This window comes from Salminus brasiliensis, chromosome 25, assembly GCF_030463535.1.
Source record: "Salminus brasiliensis chromosome 25, fSalBra1.hap2, whole genome shotgun sequence".
Taxonomy (NCBI): Eukaryota; Metazoa; Chordata; class Actinopteri; order Characiformes; family Bryconidae; genus Salminus; species Salminus brasiliensis.
The window spans coordinates 21,668,038-21,693,731 of NC_132902.1; the positions used below are offsets into that span (position 1 = coordinate 21,668,038).

The window sequence follows — 25,694 nt, forward strand, 5'->3', positions numbered from 1 at the left end:
AGAAAAGTTGAGAAAAACATCTAGAAGAAAAAAAAAATAATAATGTTGTGAAAGCTTTAACCAAAAAAAATATTATAAATATATATAATATAATATAATAAAGCCCAACATTTTTACAATAGGAATATTTTTGTTCACTAAACACAAAATGATGTAAACAAAGTTCACTAAAAAATATGTTTTTTATTCACTTATTACAAGATGTATTTTTCTTGGTGGTGATGTGAACATAGGAATCGAGGAAAATATTATTTAAATATGTTCATATTCTAAAAGTCGCAGCAAAAGCTAATTTTAGATGTTGTTTGGTTTGACCAAAGAAAAAAACATTTTTAAAAAAACGATAAAGCAAAATAAGTAGACAAAATATAATACGTTCTTTATTCACTTAAAACAAGACATGTTTCTCTTGGTGCCAACGTGTACATAGTCAAGAAAAAGTCCAGAAAACAATACTGTTAATATTCTGAAAGCAGCAGCAAAAACTCATTTGTAATGTTGTTTTTAACTTTCAACTTTTAAAAGAACTTAAAATTGTAAAACTTATTTTCAATTTAAAATAATAAAACTTTTTCTTTAACAAACAAAGAATATTTTCATTCACTTAATACACAATTTCCAATACAAATATAGAAAAAATGTATATCCTTTTAATCACTAAATACACAAATTGTCCTTGTTGCAGATGTCAACATCAGGTCCTGGAAAAGAAAATACTGGCAGTGTTGAGAAAGCCAAAAAACTTATTTTAGATTAAAATTAAGTTAAAAATAATAACTTTAAGGTTCTTGGTGACTATGTAGATAGAAAGTTTTAATAAGTTAAAGTTTGATTCATATTTAGTTAAGTTTTTTTTTTTTTACATTTATTTTCTTTATTGTAATTACTGTAATTATTATATTGTATTACTGTGCTATATTGAAAAAAAAGATAATTAATATAACAGAATTTAGGTTTAAACCTATTCAGTACAAAAAGGCTGTAAAATAAAGTAAGTAATTATGGTTACAAGACTTTAAAAACTATGATGCAAAAGTTAACTTCAACTTTAGAAAATATTTGGTTCACTGTGAAGCCACGTCGAATGCTAACCCCCCTGTATTTCCGCTACAGTGTGCAGTGTGCAGGCTGCTGTGCAGGTCAGAAAGAGTGTGCTCCCGGTCGCTGGCAGGGCCAAGGTGAAAAGCGCTGGAATCGGAGCAGAGGCAGGTGCATGAGCGAGTGAGAGAGTGAGCGAACGGGCGAGCGAGCTAGCGAGTGAGTGAGTGTCCGTCTGCTCCTGCTCAGATTTGCTCCTCTTGCCGTGTGACAGTGGGGTGTGTGGTTTACCAAAGGCTCAAAAGATTGATTTATTCTCAGCAAACAGAGAAGGGCTTCTTGTGGCCGAGGCAGGGCCCGGTCGTCCACTCTAGCCCAGAGACAAAGAGCCATTGTCTGCGGCTCTACACACGCCAACAATAGCCTGATTGACAAGCAGCTCCAGTCGTACTGGGCTCCTGGGCTAAGACTGCAATGGCAGCTTTGTTGGAAACACTCTTATCGTAAGAAACAATCACCTCAGGGCCTGGTGAGACTTGTGTTGTTCAAAAACAGGATTTCACCACGTTGTGAAGGAGTGTTAGTTGCAGGTCTTGGAATGATCAGGTCTTGGGCTTCATTCCTGATAAACGTGCTAGAATGGAAAAGATGTGTCCATGTAGTTCCATTAAAAATCTGTACAATTATCAGCTATGGGCCTGAAAAGCCTGGTAATGCTTTTAGTTATTACGGACAGTTTCAGGACATTTCTCAGCTCTCATTGAAAGAAGCAACATTTTAGGGGTTACCTGGTAGAATGACTCAGTACACTGTCTAGGCTGCTGCATGTGTGTGTGTGTGTATGTGTGTGTGTAATAGAGTGAGCAGGAGTGTGCGAGGCATGCTGAATAGGACAGGATCGTTGGCTCACTAATGCCTCTTCAGCGCGGCTTGCCAGCACAAGTCTCTTTATCTGGGCCGTCACGGCCGCCCTTTCTTCCCTCTTTAACAGTAATTGCGTTTCGTTACAGTGTGTCAGAGCTAACAAGGGACATGGAGCGAGAGTCAGCTGAGAAGACAGAGAGAGAGAGAGGAGGAAGGGCAGAGAGCAGAGAGAGAGAGAAAATAGTAAACGGGGAGGATGCACTGAAAATAACAACAAATTGTCGCTGTCATGCGAAAACCTAGTATCTCCAAAATGCCAAGGGGAAAAAACACATGCTTTCAATGGAAGATTTTTATTCCAGGTCATTTTGGAGCGTTTCTATTGGTCCGTTAATCATGAGATCTTGGCACAATAATGTATCCTGTCTGAGAAAGAAAGTATCCCAGACGAGCATCTCAAAAAGTAGAGCTACACTCTTAAAAATGAAGGTTCTTTGAGCTACACTATATGGACAAAAGTATTGGGACACCTGTTCATTCATTGTTTCGTCTGAAATCAAGGGTATTATAAGGGAAGTGTCTCAAATGTCCAGGGAAGCCCTTCTACTTGATTTCGGAGGAGCACTGATGTGAGGATTTGATTGCATTCAGTGACAATACGTTATGTGAGGTCAAGGTGTTAGATGATCACCACCCCACCTCATCCCCAACTCCATCACTCCAGAGAACACAGTAGTTCCACTGCTCCACAGCTCAGTGCTGGGGGTCTTTATACCCCTCTAGCCCACACCTGACACTAGGCAGCTTGGTGCCATTAGGTTTATGTTTATCTGCTCCAGAGAGTCCTATTTTATTGGCTGTAGTTCTCTAAAGGGCCTGGACAAGCCATGTTTGCACATCTGTGTCAGCAGTGGGTGCAGCTAAAGTAGCTGAGTGCATTCATTAGAAGGGGTGTCCACAAACATTTGGACATATAGTGTATTCAATAAAACAACCACTTATACATGTTTGTAATGGAAATGTTTGAAGAACAGTTCTAAGGTCCTTTAGCAATTTAAAGGTTCTTCACACTCACACATCTCTGTTACAAGCCTGGCTCTTTATAAAACCTCAAGTGGTTCTTCTATGGCATTTTGTAAATAACCATTTGTAGCACTTTTATTTTTAAGGATGCAGAACTTTATATATGATCATTACACACAGTGTACACTCAGCCTGACAGGTTCCTGGTAAGTTCTCTGCTGTTTCTTAACATTCAAGGCCACCATGCTGCTTTCTAGGAATTGCATCACTTCGTTCTTTCCGTTCTTAGAAAGCTGGCCTATTTACTATCGCTATTTTTGTCTCATACATGCTGTGCTCACATTACTTCCAATTTACTGACATTCTCATGAAATTTCAACATGATGTAAATGATAATGACTAGCCTAAAATGCTGTTTCTCTGTATTTACCAGGTTGGCCACTGGTAACATCAGTGAGAAACCACAGTTGTAATATGAATCAGCAGCACTTTCATTTAGCAGAAACTGCTCTTCAGAGAGAACCACACTGACCGAGACTCAAAGTACATTGACAGATGACATTACTGACAGAGCTACACTGGATAAATACACAGAGCACAGGAGGTGAACACAGTAACACCAGTCACTGTGTGTATGTGTGTTAGGGGTGAATATACAAGGCACCAGAGCCAGAACAGGAAGTAAGATCATGAGCAGAGACGCATTAACCGCGGCTGCCCTGCTCGGCGCCGTGCATAAAGATGTGCATGAACCAGCTGATTGGCAGTTGTTTGTCTCCTGGCCTGCCTGGGAGCATGTGAGGCAGCAGGTTTGAGACGTAAGCTGTTTAGTCATGGTGTAAACCACAGAGACCTGCATGTGGACGGCAGCGCAGTGGTGCTTTGAGTCAACCTTAATAAGGATATTTAATACTCTGTGTGCTAGCCTAGCCCTTTGATGATGAGGATGAAAGAGAGTTCGGCTGGCTGAAGCCACGGGGACTCCCGTTTCGATGTCTGTGTGTATTTGTTTTTGGACATTTTCGAGACAGAAATGTCCTAACCTTTGAAGAAAGCAGCGACAATTAGTAAACTGTATTGTCAGGAGCAACAAAATGACCTTGTCTTTGTGAAATATTGTGTTTTGGTTACTAAGTTGAAGGCTAGGATTTGAAAAGGGTCAGATGAAGAAAAATCGTATACTACTAACATCATCGCCATCACGCCAAAACCTTGCGTCTCTATTTTTGCGTTTTTTAGTTTTTGACATAATATGACTCAGGCAGTTGTTCTTTACATTGTGTCCAAATTGTATGATAAATTGACCAATAGAATTCATAGAATAGACAAAGTTAAGAAGGATTTTTTCCTCTTGTAAAGTGACATTTTGGAGATACAAGGTTTTTGTCTGACAGTGACGATATATACATTACATATGGGACATATTATTATTGCATATAGGTTTTTTTGTCTAAACAGCATTTTTGGATCATTTGTTGACCCTATTCGTTACCAAATGTAAGGACAGCTTATATTTTTACATCATATAAAATATGTACATATATATAGCAATTGTGCATATGTACTTAAGTATATTATACATATCAGACTTATATTTTTGATTATTATAGATACATCATAACATACTCTAAATGGACAAAAGTATTGGGACACAACTCTAAATCATTGAGTTAAGGTGTTCCATTCAGTCCTATTTCCACAGGTGTATACAATCAAGCCCACGGCCAAGCTGTCTGCCTTTCCACACATGAATGAAAGAATGGGTGGTTTTAAAGAGGAACCACAAAGAGCCACCAAGTGTCAGACCACGTAAAGTTACAGAGCGGGGTCAGAGCCGAGGGCTGAGCTCAGAGCATAGTGCAGAAAAGTCTCCAATGCCCTGCTGACTCAATAACTGCAGAGCTCCAGACCTGCTGCTGTTAAAGCTGCAAAGGGGGACCAGATCCATATGAATGCCTAAGTGTTTACAATGGTATGTCATAAAATGTCCTGTGTGTGTAATGTGTAGGTGTCCCAATGCTTATATCTTTTGATCTAGCGTGGCTGTGTTCAATTCCACCAGCAGCAGCTCACCTTATTTACCAAACCAGGTGTTGGAGGAGAACTCTAAATATTACTAGATAGTAATTTACAGTGCACAGATTAATAGTACTGTACAATAACCCATTGGCCTACCCATTGTACGTCAACAAACCCGAGACCTGTGTGTGTGTGCGCATATGTGACGTCCCCTTCCCTGTGCCACTGACCCAGCTTGAGGGTCTGACTGGCAGTCCTCTAGCTTCCAGCTTCTGGTCAATGATTATCAGTTACTGGAGCCTCGCATGCGCTTATCACTGCTCACCACTTATAAAAACGTCATTGAGGCATTTGAGCTGAAAGCGGAGGAGAGGGCCGGTGTTTGGATTAGCGAGCTTTTATTGCACAGAAGTCTCCATGCAGACTGCAGCTAATCAGTGTGTTGTTCCCCTCCTCCTGCAGGGGGCTATTCTTAGACCTGCAGCCGGGGCCCCTTCAGTCTTTTAGTGCCCCGGCGCTGTACTCCCGGAGCCTATGGCACAACACCGCCACACAAAAGGACTTCAACTTTTGACTCTGGAGAGACGAGGACAAGAGTGCACTCTGACTCGGCTGGGGGTGGGGGGAAGGGGAGGGACTGGCTGAGTGTGTGTGTGTGTGTGTGTGTGTGTGTAGGAGGGGGTTGCTGTAGTAACAGACCCGTGGCTGTTCTGCGTCACGTGATGTCTATTCTAAGGGATAAATTAGGACAAGTTGTGTTACTCATTTCTCACTGGCTTAGTCATGGGGATTTTTGTCTGAGTGCAGTCTGCATTTTGAGTTTCAGAAAGGGCGGAGAAAGGGTGTGTGTCCGTGTTAACGCTGCACAGTCACGACTGTGTGTTTGTGTGTGTTTGGCAGGGAGTGAACAGACGAGAGAGCATCCTTGTTTTCCATGTAGTTTCAGGTGCACAGCCATTCACACCCCTGTGTTGTGCTACGTCAGTTTATAGGCACCCAGCTGTGTGCTTGTAACGTTCTGTGTGTTTTTCAGTCGTTTCGTGTGTTTGCATGTGTGTGTGTGTGTGTCAATATGTGAGTGTGTGTTTGTGTGTGTATGCTGACTGCCTTGCACTTGCGCAGGCTCAGTGTTTCTCTATCTTGATGATAAGATTAGAGAGAAACTCCAGAAACTGATTGTTTTCCTTCCTGTTTGTCTAGTCCTGATTGTGCTCCGATTAGCTGTGCCCTGCTGGGGAGAGGTCGGAGTAACGGTGCTTCAAGAAACACTAGTCTTTCATTAAATAAACATCTGTGTTCTCTAAAGATCCAGCAGTTCTAGCAGTTGCAGTTTAAGTATAAGTTGAGTAGTAAACAAAGCCTGTGTAGCGCATCATACATTTAAATACATGCATTTCTAAATAAAAATTTAAATAATCAATATTTACTATATTTTACTATTAGTATAGTAACTAATATTGCACCTTAATTACCCAGCCTTCATACACACATTTGCACATTTGCACAGATTTGTATTTGTATATTTTTGTATTTATTGTATTTGTTGTCTTTGTACTTATTGTCTGTGCACCCTCTCTCGTGTTTTGTCTATGGACCTGGCACTCTTGCATATCCTACCTATTCTGCACCGGAGACTCCGGAGCCTAACAGCGAAGTACAAGCCTGTACAAGCCTGTGTTAGTATAATGACAATAATAAAGTGGAATTGAATTTTTGCCTGAGTAAAGGTTTGGTCACCTTACAGGACCCTCAGGACTTACAGTAACACCCCCTTTGTCTTTCAGTTGTTGTAGCTGTTTTTTTTCCCAGCTCATCTTTGCAGAAGGCCTCCAGTTCTGGGAGATTCTTGGCTGCAAGTCCTTATAGGCAAGTCTGTGCGCTCAGCAGCCATCTTTGCAACACCAGCAGGCCGTTATTTCCAGTCATACACAACCGGGCTTCTATCTCTATGAATAGGGGGAAACCAATATACTGGAAACTGAAGGTCAGATTACCTTTTATTGTTATTTCAAAAATATATATGAAATATATATATTCTAAAATATATGTCAGATCACTGGTAAAATCTGACCGAAATCCCATTAATATTTTGTAGCGTTCGGCTCAATAATACACAAAAAACACGATTTTCAGCATGTTCTGGCTGCTCTGGTGCATACTTTAAAAAAAGAGTTGTGTGATGAGCTCACAAGTTTAGGTTTTTCTTATGACTCTTCCTGACATTTATGTTAACCCTGCACAGTGACTCTAAAAGCTGCTAATGGAAATGCACCAGTGCATCACCCTTAACCCATATATGAGGGTTTTGATTTGCCTTTCTTAAGAGGGTGTGCACAGTCCTCTCCAAGAGTATTCTCGGTCGTCCAGATTTCATCTTTCCCTGAACTGCTGTTTCTTACTAATATTCTGCACTGTAGAAACTGCAAGCTAAAAACACTTAGCTATCTGCTTATAGGCTTCCTCTGACTTGTGAGCATAGATTACTTTCACTTTCAGATCTTTAGAGAGTTGTTTATGGAAGTAACTGTGCTTTCAGAATTGCTGAAAATCACATGATTTATGTTGGATTAGCTACAGAAGCTTTGTTTACTACTTCTCAAATTAAATAACCCAAACTTTCACATACAACAATTATTATACACCCATTTTTTCTGTAGTTCTCAATAATTTAATGCAATGTCAGCAAATTCAAGCCAATTCAGCTTGAATTCTCACCAAAAAAAGACATGGAAAAAATGATATCCCAGCGATATACTGATCCTCAAAAGGCTTGCTAATGCCCATGTCTGCCTCTTGTTATCATTCGGCCTGTGCAAGCCAGGCAGAAAATCCTCCCCTGTCCTCTCACCTTGTTTACTTCTCTCATTTCCTTGCTAATGACTCCACTCTGAAGTGCTCTGACTGTTTACCCCACCACTTAACTCCTCAGCATCACTATCAGTTCTGCTCCAATCAAGGCCGGGGACGCAGAGCCTTTGTGCTCCGGCGCTCCGCAGCTTGTGCTCCGGGATCAGCTGTCCTTTATTTTACGTCAGTTGCCCGGCCACTCAGCGCAGCGAGCCCAGCTTGAGCTGAGGTCAGTGATTGAAGGGCAGGGCGTTGTTTTGTTGCACACGCCCTGTTAGGCAAAGCTGAGTTCGTTTGATGCGAGTGGGCGGGACCTTCGGAGCCGGGTGTTGATGGCAGTAATGGCGTGGCTGTTTCCTCTCCCACGCTGCCCCGCTTTGATCTTTACTTAGTGTACTTGTCACTGTCATTGTCACAAGCACAACATCCGGCAGTATCCAAACAGACCAGCACGCACATTTTGACCTTTTAAACAGTCCTGGTCAGTGGTGGAATACAGAGGGATCGCTTGGGTTTGATGAATTGCATTTTCATTAACCACAAATCTTGATCTTGCACAAGCATTAGATCATGTGTTCGCCTGGGTTCCCCTTTTGAGTCTAGGCTTCGGTGTTTTCTTCCTCATGGGTTTTTTTCCTTGGCACGGTTTCCCCTGGATTTCGGTAAAGCTGCTTTGTGTGGACTGTAACATAGATTTTTCCCCCTGCCAGTTCAGAGTAAATTCATCACAACACAACAGATAGTAGTTAGGCGAGAATCATGAAAATGAGTAGACAGGGGCTTTGACATGCTTTAAATTGTACCAGCGAATGTTGTTTCCCCTGAACTGCTGTTTCTTACTAATATTCTGCACTGTAGAAACCGCAAGCTAAAAACACACGCTATCTGCGTATAGGCTTCCTCTGACTTGTGAGCATAGATTACTTTCACTTTCAGATCTTTAGAGAGTTGTTTATGGAAGTAACTGTGCTTTCAGAATTGCTGAAAATCACATGATTTATGTTGGATTAGCTACAGAAGCTTTGTTTACTACTTCTCAAATTAAATAACCCAAACTGTCACATACAACAATTATTATACACCCATTTTTTCTGTAGTTCTTAATAATTTAAAGGCAATGTCAGCAAATTCAAGCCAATTTAGCTTTCCCCCTGCCAGTTCAAAGTAAATTCATCACAACACAACAGATAGTAGTTAGGCAAGAATCATGAAAATGAGTAGACAGGGGCTTTGACATGCTTTACATTGTACCAGCAAATGTCGTTTACCTGTTTACCTTTAAATAAACAGTTTGGTAAAAAAGAAATATTAAATGAACGTGATTTATCGTTCACCTTAAATGCAGTCGATCAGCCAAGATCAGCCAAATGTGTTTGACATCTGATATGTGCTTCTTTACAGTTTACAGAAGTTACTATGCTAGTGTAACAAACACTAAACACGGTAAATGCCTGCAATACCCTTTTTTAATAAAATTAAAAACGTAATAAATTGATTGAAAAAGCTAGAATGAAGAAACCTTATTTAAACACTTGCGCTAAAATTAGAACGACATTATCACCTGCATAACGTCCTGCTTTGTAGAGGGTTTTTTTTGTTATACAGTGATAAGATTGGCGATACAGTGTTTATTAGCGACATTAGCTTAGCAACTCCCGTTCTAATCAAAAGACGCATTCAGTTATTAAGGATTTCTAAACTTAACAATCTTTGATTATTACATTAACTGCACCTGGGGTCATCTGGGGTCAGTGATAAATCATGTTCATTTGATTTGTTACCAAGCTACTCATATAAAACCCATTTAAGTTGCACAGTCAGACCTTTGCTGTAAGTCTGGATGTTGTTTGTCATTGGGAAACAAAAATCTACCTGTGATATAACTCTTTTGATCTTCTGTGATTTGCCAGTGTTTACATCTGTACACTCAAGCCCTTTATCTCAGCGTCTGCTTCCAATTCTTTTGTTCTTACAGACGAGCTCCACAACTCCTTTATATAATGGATGCGCTACTGTTTTCATATCTGGCCGCTATCAGCCAGTGTGAAATTGGATTGAGAAGGGAGGAGAGATTCGGCTTTCTCTGTTGGTGTCTCTCTCTTTCTCTTGTTCTCTCTGGCTCTCACTCCCTCGTCTCTCTCTATCTCTGTCTCTCACTCGCCCTGCCGGTCCCAGGGGAACCCTTGCCTCCCCTTTGCCTAAGTTCTTGCCAGTGTTTGCCATTAGCCAGGCTTTGTGCCAGCACCAGAGGCAGATGGTGACCCTGATGAGGTCATGAGACCAGCGTTGCTATGCTGGTAACCAGGGCTGGGGAGAGGAAGTGGCGCTGCCTCGTAGACAGATGGGTTGATTCCCATGTTCCATCTCCCCCCACTTTCTCTCTCTCTCTCTCTCTCTCTCTTGCTCACTCAGCCTATCTCTCTCTCTCTCTCTCTCTCTCACTCACATACGCACTCTCTCCACAATCTAGAGGTCTTCTGGAATGACCATCATCAGTTCAGGTCTGATTCCAGAACATGATGTTCTTAGTTATCACTCTCCGGCTCAGTGCCTGGGTCTCAGAGGCAGTCCTAAAAGTCTTAATAGGGCACTGATTCCCAGTCCAGGTCTGGAAGTACTCCTACATTGCAGATTATGGGCTTTTCCAGCTAGCGCACCTTATCCAACTCATCAGCTCATTAACAAGCCCTTCTCAAGTAGGTCTGTTAGAGCAGGGAGAACAGCTAACTGAGCTGCCATTGCCTTCATAGCAACTGTTGCTAGGTTGGACAAACTTTAAAAAGCCAACAATCCTACTCAGCGTAATGAGACATTGTTGAGTTTCTGGTTTGAATGCTGCACAGCTGACCCCCTAAATAATGATGGGAACAACCACCTTAGGCTCAGATGACACTAGCAAGAGGTTAAGTGCTTCACGGTGGGGCAACAATTGCTCTGTACCACTTGCCATAGTCGTCGTTATCCTCTGGCATCAGTGGAACATGGGGCACCACTGTTGTCCCAATGGGAGGCACTCAAAGTGTGAGAAGTCCATTCTTGGCTCTAGAACACCCCATGAAGTTAGCAGCTTCCAAAATGCTACCATCTTTCTCCTGGTACCCTGTTATCATGCCCTTTTGGACATCAGTCACATCACGTCCACGTGTCCTTTGCCCATGGTGATCGTTTTGCACTCTTCTACAGCTGACTGGTGTGCCTGTTTATTTATATGTGCAGCAACCTGGCAAACATGCTTACATTGTGACAACATGGTGACAACCTGTTGTTTTGGAAAGCTGTCAAAAGGTAGTCTTATGACCCAGAGGCACTGTCACCTAATGATACCTCATGTAAACAGTGTAACCGTTGGACAACGTTGTAACAGTGTTGTGTGTTTGCTGTGAAAGGCTATTGTGAGTTCATTCCAAATCAGGGCTGGTCATAATTTTCTGATATGACTGTGTATTAGCATTACATATAAGACCCCAGAAGTCACAAATCGGCCCCCAAAGCTTCTGTTCTAGACACTATTTTACCATTATTTTACCATTACATATAAAACCTCAGAAGGTATAAGTAGGTTCACGGTGGTTTGGGTAGATTGTGACCCATGACTCCTATCACAACCACTGTAAAGACATTTGGAAAGTAAAAGTCAGTAAGTCTCTGTATAATGAATTAAATCTGCATTGCACCGTTGACGTATAGAGAAAATTAGCATAATTGTTTTTTTTGAGTTTCCCTTTAAGTTGAAACACCAGTGCATTTTTACAGTACTTTCTTTCTTTAGGTCCAGTAGGGTCTTGACAGTGTTTTGTAATGTCTGGCAAAGGTTTCTATGAATTTGGGTCAAATATCTGGCCACAAATGGTCAGGGTGACTCCAGGACAACTGTTGGAAACCACAGTCATAAGACTTCCATTGTTGGAACTGGATTCCACAGGGTTGACAGGATTTGTATCGTCCTCATGTTAGATATCCAGAATCCTCCAGATATCCAGAATTTTTTGCTGATGCTGAAGACTAAATAGCCAAGTGATAGTGGTTGAAGTTATGTAATGCATGTCCGGTGGAATGTAAGACATGGGCCAAGGCTGATGTTTTGAATAATAGGGATCCTCCCTTGAGAATGGTACTCAGACTTAGCCATTGTTATCAGTCAGAGCTTCATTTATCTGGAAAGCCACATTCTTGCATCATACTGAAAAGGAAAACTGTTTATTTGCTTTCTTTATTGGATCACTTCTACATGTTTTACACCCGGGTTAGCCATGTGTTTATTCACTTTGATTTGCTTATTGGAATTAATAGGGCCATTTTCGTTAATAAGAGAAATCATGAGAGCTCTAAAGTGAGGAATATTACCCTTTACTGCTGGTAACTTGCCCAGAGGGATGCTGGTTCAAGTCCTGAATGGCTCACCAGGGAGCCATATATTGGCAGTTGCCTGGAGCCATGCATATATGTATTATCCTCCATTTCCCCATGCTTGCCCGGCCAGGGAAGATCCAGACTCCCTCAGGCAGCCGTGTCCATGAAGTCATCCAGGCCTCATAGCCTGCAGCCTGTCTAATGCTAATGCCTTTCTTTGAAGGGCTCTTGTGACTGAGTTGGTGTGACACACACCAGATGGAAGCATTAGTATGGCAATACAGCACAGATACACTACATGAAGACCAAGACACATGGATTGACACATACACACTTGCCTATTCCTCTCGATTAAAAAAAATGCTAATTTACAATTAAACTAAAGGGTTCCTTTGTATAACGTAACATACGGTTATCTACTGGGAGGAAATGCACCCCCTTGGGCACACACACATATAGAGCAGGGATGTAACAATGCAATGTACGCTATTGTATCATATTGTATTGTTGTGATTTGACTAGATTTAAGCTCGTGGGCAGTGTGTTAGCTTGCGGTTAACACAGTAGCTTGTGGTTTGAGCATCGAATCACAGCATAGTTTTTCTTTATATATATATATATGAATATATGTATGTATATATATATACATATATTTGTACTATCTCAAAATTTTAGGATGAATGGACCAATAGAAATGCCCCACTTTCATTAGTTATGTAACCACCTACACTATATTTGTGGACACCCCTTCTAAGGAACTACTTTTCAACTACTTTTTAAATTACACCCATTACTGACACCAATGTGCAAATGCACACACACACATAGCATGTCTTGGCCCATGCTGCTAATAGAATAGAAATTTCTGGAGCAGATAAACATGAACCTACTGGCACCGTGCCTAATGCCAGGTGTGGACTAGAGGTGTATAAGGCCTCCAGCATCGAGCCGTGGAGCAGTGGAAGAACTGTGTTGTCTGGTATGATGGTTTCGTGCTCCATCCAATGCTTTTGGGACGAGTTAGGGAGTCGAGGATGAAGTGGGGTGGTGATCATCAGCCAATATTCTGACCTCACTTATGCTTTTGTCACTGAATGCAATCAAATCCTCACAGATATGTTTTGAAAACTGGTAACCTGGACAGTAGATACAGTTACTCCAACCAAAGCAGGATAAACTTTTTTAATACTCTTGGTTTCAGTAGAAACAAGGAATGAGCAGATGTCCCAATACTTTTGTCCATATAATATATGTAATAAGATGTTCTTCAGCCTAATCCTAATATTAACCTGTTGACCTTTAGAGTGATTACGGTGGGACTGATATTACAGCTCACCCTTTTTTCAAGGGTCCCAAAGCTTCCTCTCTAGACTCAATGTCTTGGTTGTGTCCCCTGTTTGTGCCTCTCTGAAGGCATTGCCATCTGCTGGGACTGCTTCAAGCCTCACCTGAAGGCTTTTCCCAAGCTAGATAGGATTGATTTGCAAATCCTCGTGTCAGAAGTGCACTCAGTGTTTGGAAACTATTGACTCGATGATGCTTCTGGCACTTTACAGCCTCATTGTCCTTACCTTTAATGGAAGCCATAAAGGATTCAGTCATACATTAGCCTGGCAGGAATTCGAACACACCCTGCAACCGGTGAGAAAAGCTAGATGAGGGGCTCTTTTCCCATTCTATCCATTTTATGCCTTGCTTTTAGACATGCTTTTCCTAGCTGTAAGAAGCCACTCTGGAAGTGCTTTATTGTGCCTCACTGTAATTTATCTTCTATGGTATGTTCTTCTGCTCCCAGACTGCGGGAATCCCATCGGGCGGCCATTCGGGTGATCCAGCGGATGCGGTACTTTGTGGCCAAAAAGAAGTTCCAGGTAAGATTTTCGCCTTTTCTGAGACCTGAATGAAATCTGGACTGATAACTTCATCTGATTTCATGCTCAGGTCTTCATGGTCCAAGATCTTTTTGGCTCTGAGGTTTTAGAAAACCAGTGTTAGGGCCAGAAGTCTGAAGACATTACATACTGTCATAAGGTCTGCGTGAGGAGTTCCAGTCTAACTGCTACTTTAATGTCTCTCTCGGTGCCTGTTGGAGGGCTGACCTCGAGCTGGAGAGAGGGCAAGTTGGGGTCCAGCTCAATTGTTTTGGTTTGGCCAGCACATTCAGGACGCTGCAGGGCATGTCATACCTGGCTGCACACATCTGTTGAAGTCAGGACTTTATCTTTTAGGGCTGGGTGATGTTTGAAAGTACTTATCACACCATTTCCACACCATTACACTGGGATTTACCATTACGTCCCCACATCACAGCGTCTTAGCTGCTCCTGGGTGTGACTCTGATTGGTGCAGTGGCTGTAGTCCTCTCTGAAAATGATCTAAGCGGTTAAAACCTTCTTAGTGCAGCTGACCCCAGGTGACCGATAAGACACTTAAAGGAGTGGTTCTTACTTCTCAAACTTAGAATGTGTGATGCTAGGCTAACATAGGCTAATAAAACACTGGAATAAAAAGACTGACACCAATCGCCTCTCTGTAAATATATGTCCCTAAAAATGTCTCAAGCAGCTCAAAATATGTCCAGCTATTTTTTGTTTTGTGCAGACAAATGTGTTTTTTAAAAGCAAAACTAATGACTCTGCTTGGCTGAAGGATGGGAAAGCCATTTAGAGTAACCTTTCCAGTGTTAGCTTTTGTTTGCAGTTGTTTACATAGCTTTTAGATAGATATTTAAAGCAAAGTAATCAATCAAAGTATTAAATTAATATTTAAAAAATGTATGTCAAAAATGCTTTAGGCATTAGACATTATGTCACTATGTGAGAAACAGACTAATGGTGTATTAGTAAGAATATGCTGTTTTAACATGCCTTGGTGAAAAAGGATAAAACATTGATCATACACTATTTGGACAAAAGTATTGGGACACCTGCTCATTCATTGTTACTTCAAGGCTATTCAAAAAGAGTTTGTCCTGCCTTTGTTGGAGTAACTGTCTCTACTGTCCAGGGAAGAAGGCTTTCTACTAGATTTTAGAGAACAAGAGCTTTAGTGTGGGCAGGACGTTGGATGATCACCACTCCACCTTATCCCGAACTCCCCAACTTATCCCAAAAGTCAGCGAGATCACCAATCACCATTATTCTAGAGAACACCATTCCACTGCTCCACAGCTCAATACTGAGAGGCTTTATACCCACGCCTGGTATTAGACACGGTGCCAATAGACTTATGTTCCAGATTCATGATCTGCTCCAGAGAGTCCTATTCTATTGGCAGTACTTCTCAACAGGGACTAGACAAGGCTGTGTTTTTGTTTCAGCAATAGGTGCAGCTTAAAGTAGCTGAATGCATTCATTAAAGGAGTGTCCACAAACATTTGGACATATAGTGTAGCTGTATGGTTGTTTTGTGTTTAGCCCATCACCGCCTTTCAAGCTTCAGTATCGAGTTCTTGTCAGACACTTCCGATATCCGATACGGAGATCTGTCGCCCAGCCCTAGCATTGTGCACAGTGTCTGTCCCCTCTCGCATTAGACACCTGATACTGGTCACAGTTTTCCGTCGTGCTTTCCCTCTTTGTCCTCCTTCCGTCTCATTGTCCTTTCATTTTGCCTTTGCTTACCACACTTACGTACCTTTGAAATCCCCTCCCCCCCTCCCCCTCTCCTCCTCTCACACACTCTTGTGAAGCCGAACACACAATCATGACTGTGTGTGGGACACTGCCGGCCAGTTTCGCTGTGTCCAAACTCATGGCTGTGTTTGTTCTTCCTTAAACAGCTTTACTCTCGTCTGAATCGGGTACTTCCCACCGTAGACGTGTGAATGTTTGCCTTTTTTTTGTCAGGCTTTTCTTGCTTAAGCAACTCATAACAAACACGCGACCTCCCACACTCTCGCCGCATTACTCAGCGACTTCAAATAAAGGCAAACAGCTAAGGGTGTCAGAGCCCAGGCCTAATCAGGTTCAAAAGCGAGGAACCTGCGCTTGATCAATACGAAGGTTTGGCGTCGGTAGATCTGGCGTCTTTCCTTCAAAAGGAACCCCAGAGATCTCTTAGCTTTCAGGCAGCCATTGATGTGGGGCGGGATTAGCGTGCGGTGATGATGAAAGTTCGCAAGTGTTTCACCTAATATTCCTGCTTTAATTGCTTCTATTTAAAGTGACGGTTAATCAGCAGTTCACACAAGGGCTTTGTCAGTTGTGTTCATCTCTACATGCAGAGCAGACTTTTTTCCGTCACCTTGTAAAGTTCAAACACAAGATGAAAAGAGACATGTACAAACACTGCACTGTGTGTGTGTGTGTGTGTGTGTGTGTGTGTGTATTTGCAGCAAGCGCGAAAACCGTATGACGTGAGGGATGTGATTGAGCAGTACTCTCAAGGCCATCTCAACCTCATGGTGCGCATCAAGGAGCTTCAGAGGAGGTACATTTTTTAGGAAGTCTCACTGTCTATGAATCAAATCCTCTTAATCAGAAGGGTCTGATGGCCTTATGATTATGGAAAAAAAGGTGCAGATAGGGGAAGAGGGGTGTACCTTTATACAGTACTGGTAGTGTTGTAGTGTAGTTGCAGTTTTGGACAATATGGCAGAAATGTCATATTATGATACAACACTTGAACACATTTATGGGCTCACTGAGCTCCGTCCGGTCCTCCCGCCTCCCAAAAATACATATGGTAGCTCAATTGGTTAAGCTAAATTGCCCCTAGCTGTAAGTGTGTATGTGAGAATGGTTGTTTGTGGTACCCTGAAATGGAGCAATGGACTGGCGCCCTGTCCAGGGGGGTTTCCTGCTTTACGTCTGCTGATTCATGATAGGTTCTGGACCCACCGTGACTCTGATCCAGAAGAAGATGGATGCATGATGCTAGTCCATCTCAGAGACTTAGAATATTATGACAAAAGTTGGTACTGTTTGAATAGTAATTGACTTAAACTCCATGTGTATTTTAATATTTAATGAGATTTTAAACATACTGGTCTAAAGTAAACCCCAAAAAATGCTTGAAATTATACTTTATATGTAATGAATATGAAATATGTCTCAGCTAGATGCAGAGACAACACAAATGCAGAGTTCAAGTGACCTTAAGCGACCTTTATTTACATCAACCCTCCACCAGCACCCGAAGAAACTTTAAGAACAATAAGAAAGGCTCTACCAGTTTCAACACCCAGTCTTTTAGTAGCTCAGCCCTCATGGTCACCACCATGTATGTCTCTCCTTGTGGAAGGAGCCGACCCTTTAATGCACCACCTGGGGCTGATTATACTGAACGGCCCCAGGTGTGCAGCATCAGGGCAGTGTGCGTGATACCTTGGGTCGTTCAAGTCTGTGGCAAACCTCAGGTGTTGTACAGCGTGACATTTTCAAATCCAGACAACAAGCCGAGAGGACTTCTCAGAGACGTGAGGCTTCTGTAGAATGTAGCCTATAATCTCTTCTAATTCTCAAACAAAAATGTCATTATTACTGTAAGTGGGTTATAAGATTAGTTATCATCACGTTGGGTATAAATCGAGTAGCCACTCCCATCACACACTCTTCATCTTTCCTCAATAGACTGGATCAGTCCTGGGAAAAATGACTCATGGTGGGTAACAGCATTGCCTTCCCAATGTTAAACTAGGGTTTGATTCTCCGGTCAGGCAAAAACACCTCACTACACCAATGAAAGTCCTTGGACAAGACTCCTAACTCTACGTTCTTCGACCTGTTGTGGCAGTGGTTTAGGCCGTAATTTCATCCTGTGTGAATCAGTCATACATTTTACAGACGTCCCTGAGTACAATTACATTACTCCACCTCCCCATGTAAAACTAATCCCAGAAGAAACATCTATAAAGGTCTATAAATAAATCACACACTCTTCTCTTCTTCAATAGACTGGATCAGTCCTTGGGAAAAATGACTCTGTTCCAGACAAGTTCAGGTACAGTTTTACAGAATTTACTAATGCAGCATTATTTGATGCAAATTCTTGACTGGCATTCATCAGTGTTCTGGTTTACTTTTTTTGTTGTTGTGCTCCTTATTTGGTGTCGTTCTTGTATTTCCACAGATCGTGCTAAAGACAAAGGTCTAAACACGATTGGCTCCAGACTCAACAGGATGGAGGAGAAGGTAATGTTTTGCATATCTGTGTTCAGCTAAACTTAGCAAGAATGAGATTGATGACATTGTTGTGCCTCTGAGCATCATTTAAGTGGAGTCTGAGTTCCAGATGCTTAAAATACCTCAGCTGCCTCTCCCTAAATGCCTTCAGACAGCATCTGAGAATCCTGAAATACCGTCTACAGCACAAAGTGAATTCACTGACCTGTAATAATAAAAAGCTTGCAAATGTGCAGACGTTTTAGGCTTATTTAAAAGCGTGTCTCTCAGCAGTAAGAGGTTTTTTTTTTTACTGTAGAAGCTCTAGATTCCTTAAGAACAGATGCAGGTGAACATAAATCCAGTAAAAAGGAGCAAGAGCTTCTCATTCTGAAGAAAGTAGTGAGATCTTGTCGGTGAGCTAGTCTAAAGAACAGAGCTCGGTTCCTCCAGGGTTCTCCAGGACGCCCCCCAGTCCAGCCAGCACAGCGTGGAGGATGTGTTCAACTCCATCAGCAGCAGCAGCAGCAGCTCACCTGATTTACCATCATTAAGCCCTGATTTACCACCAAACCAGGTGTTGATCTGAGGAGAACTCTAAATAATACTAGACTCCATGAGGAGAACTTTGGAGATGTTCTAATGATGAACACAGTGATGGAGAACCACCACCACTTTCTGTATGAATGTCAATTACTTATATATTCTAATATTAGTGTTTTACTGAGGAAATAAACACTATCCGCCCAGATTCTGATTCTCACAGGTTTCTAAAAACTTTTGCTTAGTACTGTATGTATAACCCAGGTTCCAAAATTCCCAGGTATGTTATGTTGATCTTTATCATTTCGGTAAAAAGAGCTGATGTAGATTTCATGATTCACTCACCAGGTTCAGACCTGAGGCCAAGCGAGAGGCCTTGTGACCATTTGTTTAAATGTCACTTTTTAACTTTTCCTTAAGTATTTCTTTGAGTGATGTGTGCTGATAAGGGCATTTAGTGTCTGAAACTGATTGCTTTCTTCACATACGCCTGTGTGTGTGTGTGTGTGTGTGTGTGTGTGTGTGTGTGTGTGTGTGTGTGTGTGTGGAATGAGAAGGCTCTTAGCCTGACTGACAGACAGCGACTCAGGAGCTTTACAAACACTCACTCTGCTCCTGTTCATTTGCCACTCTGGCTCTAAATCCCTTTACAAACACTTTTCGTCCCAGACATGAACTCAGGGGAACACACACACACACTTACACACTCCCTCCCTCCCTCTCTTCCTCCGCCCTTTCTCCCTCCCCTGTCTCTAAGCCTCTCTCTCTCTATGTCTCTCAATCTCTCTTTCCCTCTATCTCTCACTCTCCATTTAACACTGCCTAGAATCGAGACACTTCCATAGAATAATTTCTGCTAGAGTCCATGTTTGTGTTACTGTAGATGCTGTGCAAATGCACACACACGGCTTGTCTAGTCCTTGTAGAGAGGTACTGCCAATAGAATAGGAGCAGATAAACATGAACCTATTGGCAGCATGACTAATGTCAGGTGTGGCCTAGAGGGGTACAAAGACTGGAATGATGGATGACGCTTCATCCAATACTTGAGTTGAGTTGGGGAGTTGGGCATGAGGTGATGCCAATGATGGCGATCATTCAACATCCTGTCTTCACTAAAGCTCTAGTCCCTGAATGCAATCAAATCCTCACAGCAATGCTCCAAAATATTTTAGAAAGTCTTCTCAGGACAGTAGAGGCAGATACTCCAATAGAAGCAGGAGCAACTCCTTTTTAAATACCCCTGATTTTGGAAGAAACAATGAATGAACAGGTGTCCCAATACTTTTGTCATATTGTGTTGCCAATGTTCCATCCGAGAACTGTGAGTTTGGCCTCTATCTGACTGGGTCTGTTGGTGGTGCTTTTCTGTCTCTGCTGTAGCTAATGGAACCTTTTTTAGTTTGCCAGGGAGAAAGTGATGACAGCATCCAGAGATGACAGGATGCCCTGCCCCGCGAACTGGTGCTCGTCTTCCCATAATTGGACAGTAAACAGGAAGCAGACAGTGTCTGAGATAAACAGGAACAAATAACTGGAGCTTTTCAGGGAAACAGCCGCCTGAGGCATTTCGCTCTCTGTATTCTTCTCTGCCACCCACCGTGACACCAGACCACGCTGTTACGAGGGAAAGATATACTGTGTTACGCTCCAATACTTAGTTGTCTATACCTGGCCGAACATATTTGTGTATAGTTGTTTAAAGCTGTATTTATTTTAGCAGTATGTGTGTTTTATCAGTAATAGCCTTGGATTCGATGCAAATAAACATAAAGGCTACGTTCACAGAGCAGGTTTAAAGGCCCAAAACCGATTTCCTCACCAAATCTGTTTTTTAGGCTGTTCACACTGTCCTTTTAATGTGGCCTATATCCGACATTCATCTAAACTCTAAACAGTTCTCAGTCCACGCATCCAAAACTGATGAGCATGTGCAAAAGAGAAATGCTTCACATGACCCACTTTCCCTTCTCCTCAGCACGCATTTATGCCAGATGTTGAGTTGGATGGACGTAAAAGCCACTTCAATTCTGATCTGGCTGTTCAGACGAAGTCGCAGTGCTGCGTATCAGATCTATTGGATTCCAATACCACATAATAAAAATAGTGGCCCAAATCAGATTTGAAAATATGAGCGTTACTAAGATTTACTTTATTGGGGTGTATAAAGCCCCCCCAGTATTCAGCTGTGAAGCAGTGGAAGAACTGTGTTCTCTGGAATGATGGTTGATGGTGCTCCATCCAACACTTTTGGGATGAGCTGTGGAGTTGAGGATGAGGGTGGGGTGGTGGTGATCATCTACCATCCTGACCTCACTAACACTTTTGCCACTGAATACAATCAAATCCACACTGCAGTGCTCTACAAAATCTAATAGAAAGCCTTCTTCTCTTCTGGACAGTAGAGACTTCAGTAGTTATTCCAACATATGCAAAATCATCTCTTTCAGGAGATACTATGAATGACCAATTAGTCCCAATACTTTTGTCCAAATATTGTATAAAGAAATAGTCAGTTTCCTACAGGTTCATCTGTTTAGTGATCATCAACCAAGTGCTTTTGATAGGTGAAATACTTTCTTGTGGAATGAAAGCTTTGGAAAATAATTTTCTCACGACTTAAAGTGTGAATGTTTTGAGTTTTCTGATGTACGTAGTATTTCCAGGTTGAGGTTGAAGCAAATAACCTTAAATATTTACCCAAATGAGATGTGGTGACAGTCTAAGTACATAGTGTTTTAGCAACATTAGCATAGCATCTCTCATTGTGAGCTAAATTATATGGGAATGATGAACACACAGTATATTACACTGTATATTATATACATCACGTTTTCCATTATGTAATGGAAAAGGTTCTTAACATTCTGCCCTATAGGATTAGCGGCTTTACACGAAGCACAAGTGACCACATGACCCTTTACAGTATTAGCACGCAATGTCATAACATGAGGAATAGCAGATTTGAAGCATGTCAGTTATCCTCGCTAAGTGCTTTCAGCTGTTCCCAGTCATAGCAGATAGCTCTGAGTCTCATTCCACTCCATTTGAGCTGGTTCTTGTCTCTCTGCGGTCAGCAGGGTGTATATTTGTATATGTGCGTCTACGTGGGAGAGCTCTGTGCATGTTTACATGCTGAGCCTCATGCCATGCGCTGTATGGCCATGTGTGTTCGCGGGTGTGTTTGTGAGTGCGTGTCTTAACGCTATCGTCTTATAAACAATGTTGCTGGTCAGAGACAACTTGTCTGTTGACTTGTAATGGAGTGTAGACAGGCTTGGCTCCAAACATCACTTGTCACGGCCGGGACCTTTAACCTCAGCGCAGTATATCTCCATATTCATCCCAACATTTATTAGATTGTCTCGACATTTAATGTATACAGCAAATAGGACACTTCAGTCTTGGCCTTAAACAGTATGCAGCCTTCAGGACTTCAGCTGGGATTCAGAGGTAGATGAATGTAGTGTGGTGTCCTTGTCTGGGTGTAGGATTGAAGCCCAGTCTGCTGCATGGAGGCATTAAAGCTATAGTTTGGTGATAAAAACAAATTAGCATGATCTAGCATTTACCCAAGATGCTGGCAATTAGCCAAGACATTTTTGATATCTGAAATGTATTTCTTTATCTTAGAATGGGAGATGCTACGCTAATGTTGCTAACAAACACTGGACTGAGACTGTTACCAAGCTCATTTATGTAAATGCTTGCCCAGAAACATCACTAAACCCAATCAACCCAATCAAAATCAATCACCCAGATGTTCCTTTTTTGTCAAATACGTGATGCACAATGAAGTTTTTTCAAATCTAATATATAGGCTATATATATATGTGGCTATACATTATAGACATGTTTATGTAGTTTTTGATAAAAAAAAAAATGCTACATAGATTCAACTTGATTGTCAGTAGTACAAGGCAAATAAATTAATATTTTAATATGTATTTAACAAGATTTATGTTTTTTAATGTTTTTGGTAATTTACCCCATATTCTACCCAATTTGTAGGGCCAGTTACCCAATCCCAATTCATGTGAACTTATCACTAGCAATGCCCCCAACACTAGATGAAGGGTAAAGAGTAGCACATGTGAAGCCAGGCTTGGAGGAAACCGTGACTCCCCAACTCTGATACAACAGCTACCAGACGCCTGTGCTGACCAGCATCACACTAGGAGGGATGTGGGAAGGGAGTTCCATCAACCCAGCCCTGGCAAAGCAAGGCCAGTTGTGCTCTCTTGGACTCCGGCTGCTGATGGCAAGCAAATCATCAATTCTCGGATCTTAGTGGCAGTCCACTGGACCACTTAGAGCAGTGTTTGTTAGCAACATTAGAATAGCATCTCTTGTTGTAAACTAAAGAAGCACACAAACATGTATTAGCTAGAATATTGTGGTAAATTATTAGTTAAAGTCATTTAACTAAAAGTCCCCAAAAAAACAGCTTACCCGTCTGGTTTTGCTCAACTCTGATCTGATAACGGCTTGGAATGTCAACAAAATAGCCAAAATAGCTAACAGAATTAGTCAGCTGAAGCACAAAAAGCTTATTCATTCAGACGTTCATCAGTTTTAATGCGTTTTATTAATTCCCCAGAAAGTTGCGGTCATTCCTAAAGCACTGATGTCTCCAGTGTGGCTGGTTTTAATGGTACATGGTTTCTTCAAAGCACGCATTTGTTTGTATGTAAGGTCCACATTCCACGATAAGGTGTTTTCTGCATGAGTGCCGCATAACTTTGCCATGAACTGTCCCAACAGAATGCACTGTGCTTCGTCTCTCACTCAGATCACACACATGGACAAGACTTTGAACTGCATTGCAGAGTCTCTGAACACGCTGATGATGATGGAGAGTGGAAGGAGTGGGCCGGCAGGAGCTGGACAGAGCCTATGTGCATCCAACAGCCTACCCAGCTATGACCAGCTATCCACCTCCACCTTCCCGTCTGCCCTTGAGGACAGCTCTTGACCTGAAGCGGCCTTGCATCTTCTGGATCACGACGTGCCTCGTCCTTTCGTTAGGTTTGCCTTGTGTTGGGTCGGGATAGTCTGAATCTTGTTGGAAATCAGTTCTTAAGTGTGTTTAGGAAGTAGATTGATTTAGATAAATAAACAACCCCATTTCATGGGACCAATCATAATGCTGTAGGAAGTCACAGGAAGTCACAGGAAGTCAGTTATTTGGTTAAGAGCACTCCCCCATAAGCACATAGTGTGGTAGATTGTGGTAGTGTTGATTAATGGAGCTCCATTTGCTATATGAGATAAATCTTAATGTGAATGTCATGTGAAAAAGTTAGGACACCCTATGAAAGCCTTTGTCTTTTTGACGATATTTAAATATATGAACATTTTATCTGTATTTGAACATTACTGAGAAATGGAGGAAATAGAACTAAACTAAATAGGCTAATGTTGCTAACTAAACAGTGGACTTAGACTGTCACCAGTCCCATTTATGTAAATACACACCCAGAAACATCACTAAACCCACTGTAAACACATCCAGATATTTTTATTCTTTTTCAAAGACAAATCAATGTGACGCAGTTTGACTTTTTTGAATATCTTAAAACATTTCAGACATTTACCCAATTTTCAGCCCAATTTGAAAGGCCAATCCCCATTAATATGAACCGTATCACTAGCAATGCCCCTAACACTAGGTGCAGAGTGAAGACTAGCACATGTCTCCTCTGACACATGTGAAGCCAGCCAATGCAGGCTGGGAGGCAAGTGTGGCTCCCCAGCTCTGATACAATAGCTAACAGATGCCTGTGCTGATCAGCATCACACTAGGAGTGATGTGGGGAGGAAGTGCAGCCAACCCAGCCCTGGAAAAGCAAGGCCAGACTCCAGCAGCTGATGGCAAGCAGCACGAACCGGGATTCGGATCAGCGATCTTCGGGTCATAGTGGCAGCGCCACTGGAGTCCACTGGACCACTCGGAGCAGTGCTTGTTAGCAACATTAGCATAGCATAGCATCTCTTGTTGTAAACTAAAGCAACATGTCGTGTTGTAAATAAAAAAAAAGTAAAAAAGTTTTTTTTTTAACTAAAAGTCCCTGAAAACATTACCGGTCTGATTTTGCTCAGCAGTTAACACCCCCCACCCCCCACCCCACCCCCACACACACACATTTATTACTACTTAAAAAGTCTAAAGAATTAGAATGAGGCACAGCACATCAGCTGCAGATCATTAGAACATCCTTTTAATAGGGCGTCCTAACTTTTTCACATGACTTTGAGGTGAATTTTAATATCCCTTTCACTCACTGTAGTACTACTGCCTAATACGATGTGTCAATCTGTTAAAAACAAAGGTGCCAAAAGGTTCTGTAGAGCAATGGCATAGAGGAACCGCTTTTGGTAGCCTGAAGAACCTTCCAGTGGGTGTTTCTTAAAGACTGTTTTAATTATTGAGGTTCTATTAATGGGGTTTGCAGAAGTGTGAAGAACCTTTTTTTTATGGTTTAAGAAATCTCTCTATAGTGTAAAGACTCCATAAAAGTTAGATCTTCTGTTGTCCAAGCCAGGAACCTTTACTTTGTAAGGTGGGAGTGTCCTTTTTTTATTTCCTGGTCACTTAGATGTATGTAGATCTGTATGTACTCATTGGTAATGCAGGGGCGGTTTTGCAGAATGTACATTTTAAATCAAGTTTATTTATTAAGCCGTGTGTACATTAATTCTGCATCATATGCACTGATTTTCAAATTCTACGGCAGAAAGAAGATGCTTGTTTAGTTCAGAAACAGCATTTCTGAATCAGTGCTTCCTTTCTTAGACCTACTGAGGCCTTCGATTTTTATACGGTAATTTCTTTTTTTCTTCCTCATCATGTATTCATGGCACTGAGACCTTTGTTTTGGTCTCATCAATAAATATTAACCGCTC

The 25,694-nt window shown here is 41.7% G+C and overlaps 1 protein-coding gene across 1 annotated transcript in view; it reads left to right on the forward strand.

The window, feature by feature from the left end:
- kcnq1.1 (potassium voltage-gated channel, KQT-like subfamily, member 1.1) overlaps nt 1-25,694 on the forward strand; it is a 57,375-nt gene extending 31,681 nt beyond the window's left edge. Inside the window, exons 14-18 of the mRNA XM_072671260.1 lie at nt 13,937-14,012; nt 16,478-16,572; nt 18,038-18,084; nt 18,214-18,275; nt 23,581-25,694. Coding sequence (XP_072527361.1) covers nt 13,937-14,012; nt 16,478-16,572; nt 18,038-18,084; nt 18,214-18,275; nt 23,581-23,763 — 463 coding nt within the window. The 3' untranslated portion in view covers nt 23,764-25,694. The remainder of the gene's footprint in view (nt 1-13,936; nt 14,013-16,477; nt 16,573-18,037; nt 18,085-18,213; nt 18,276-23,580) is intronic.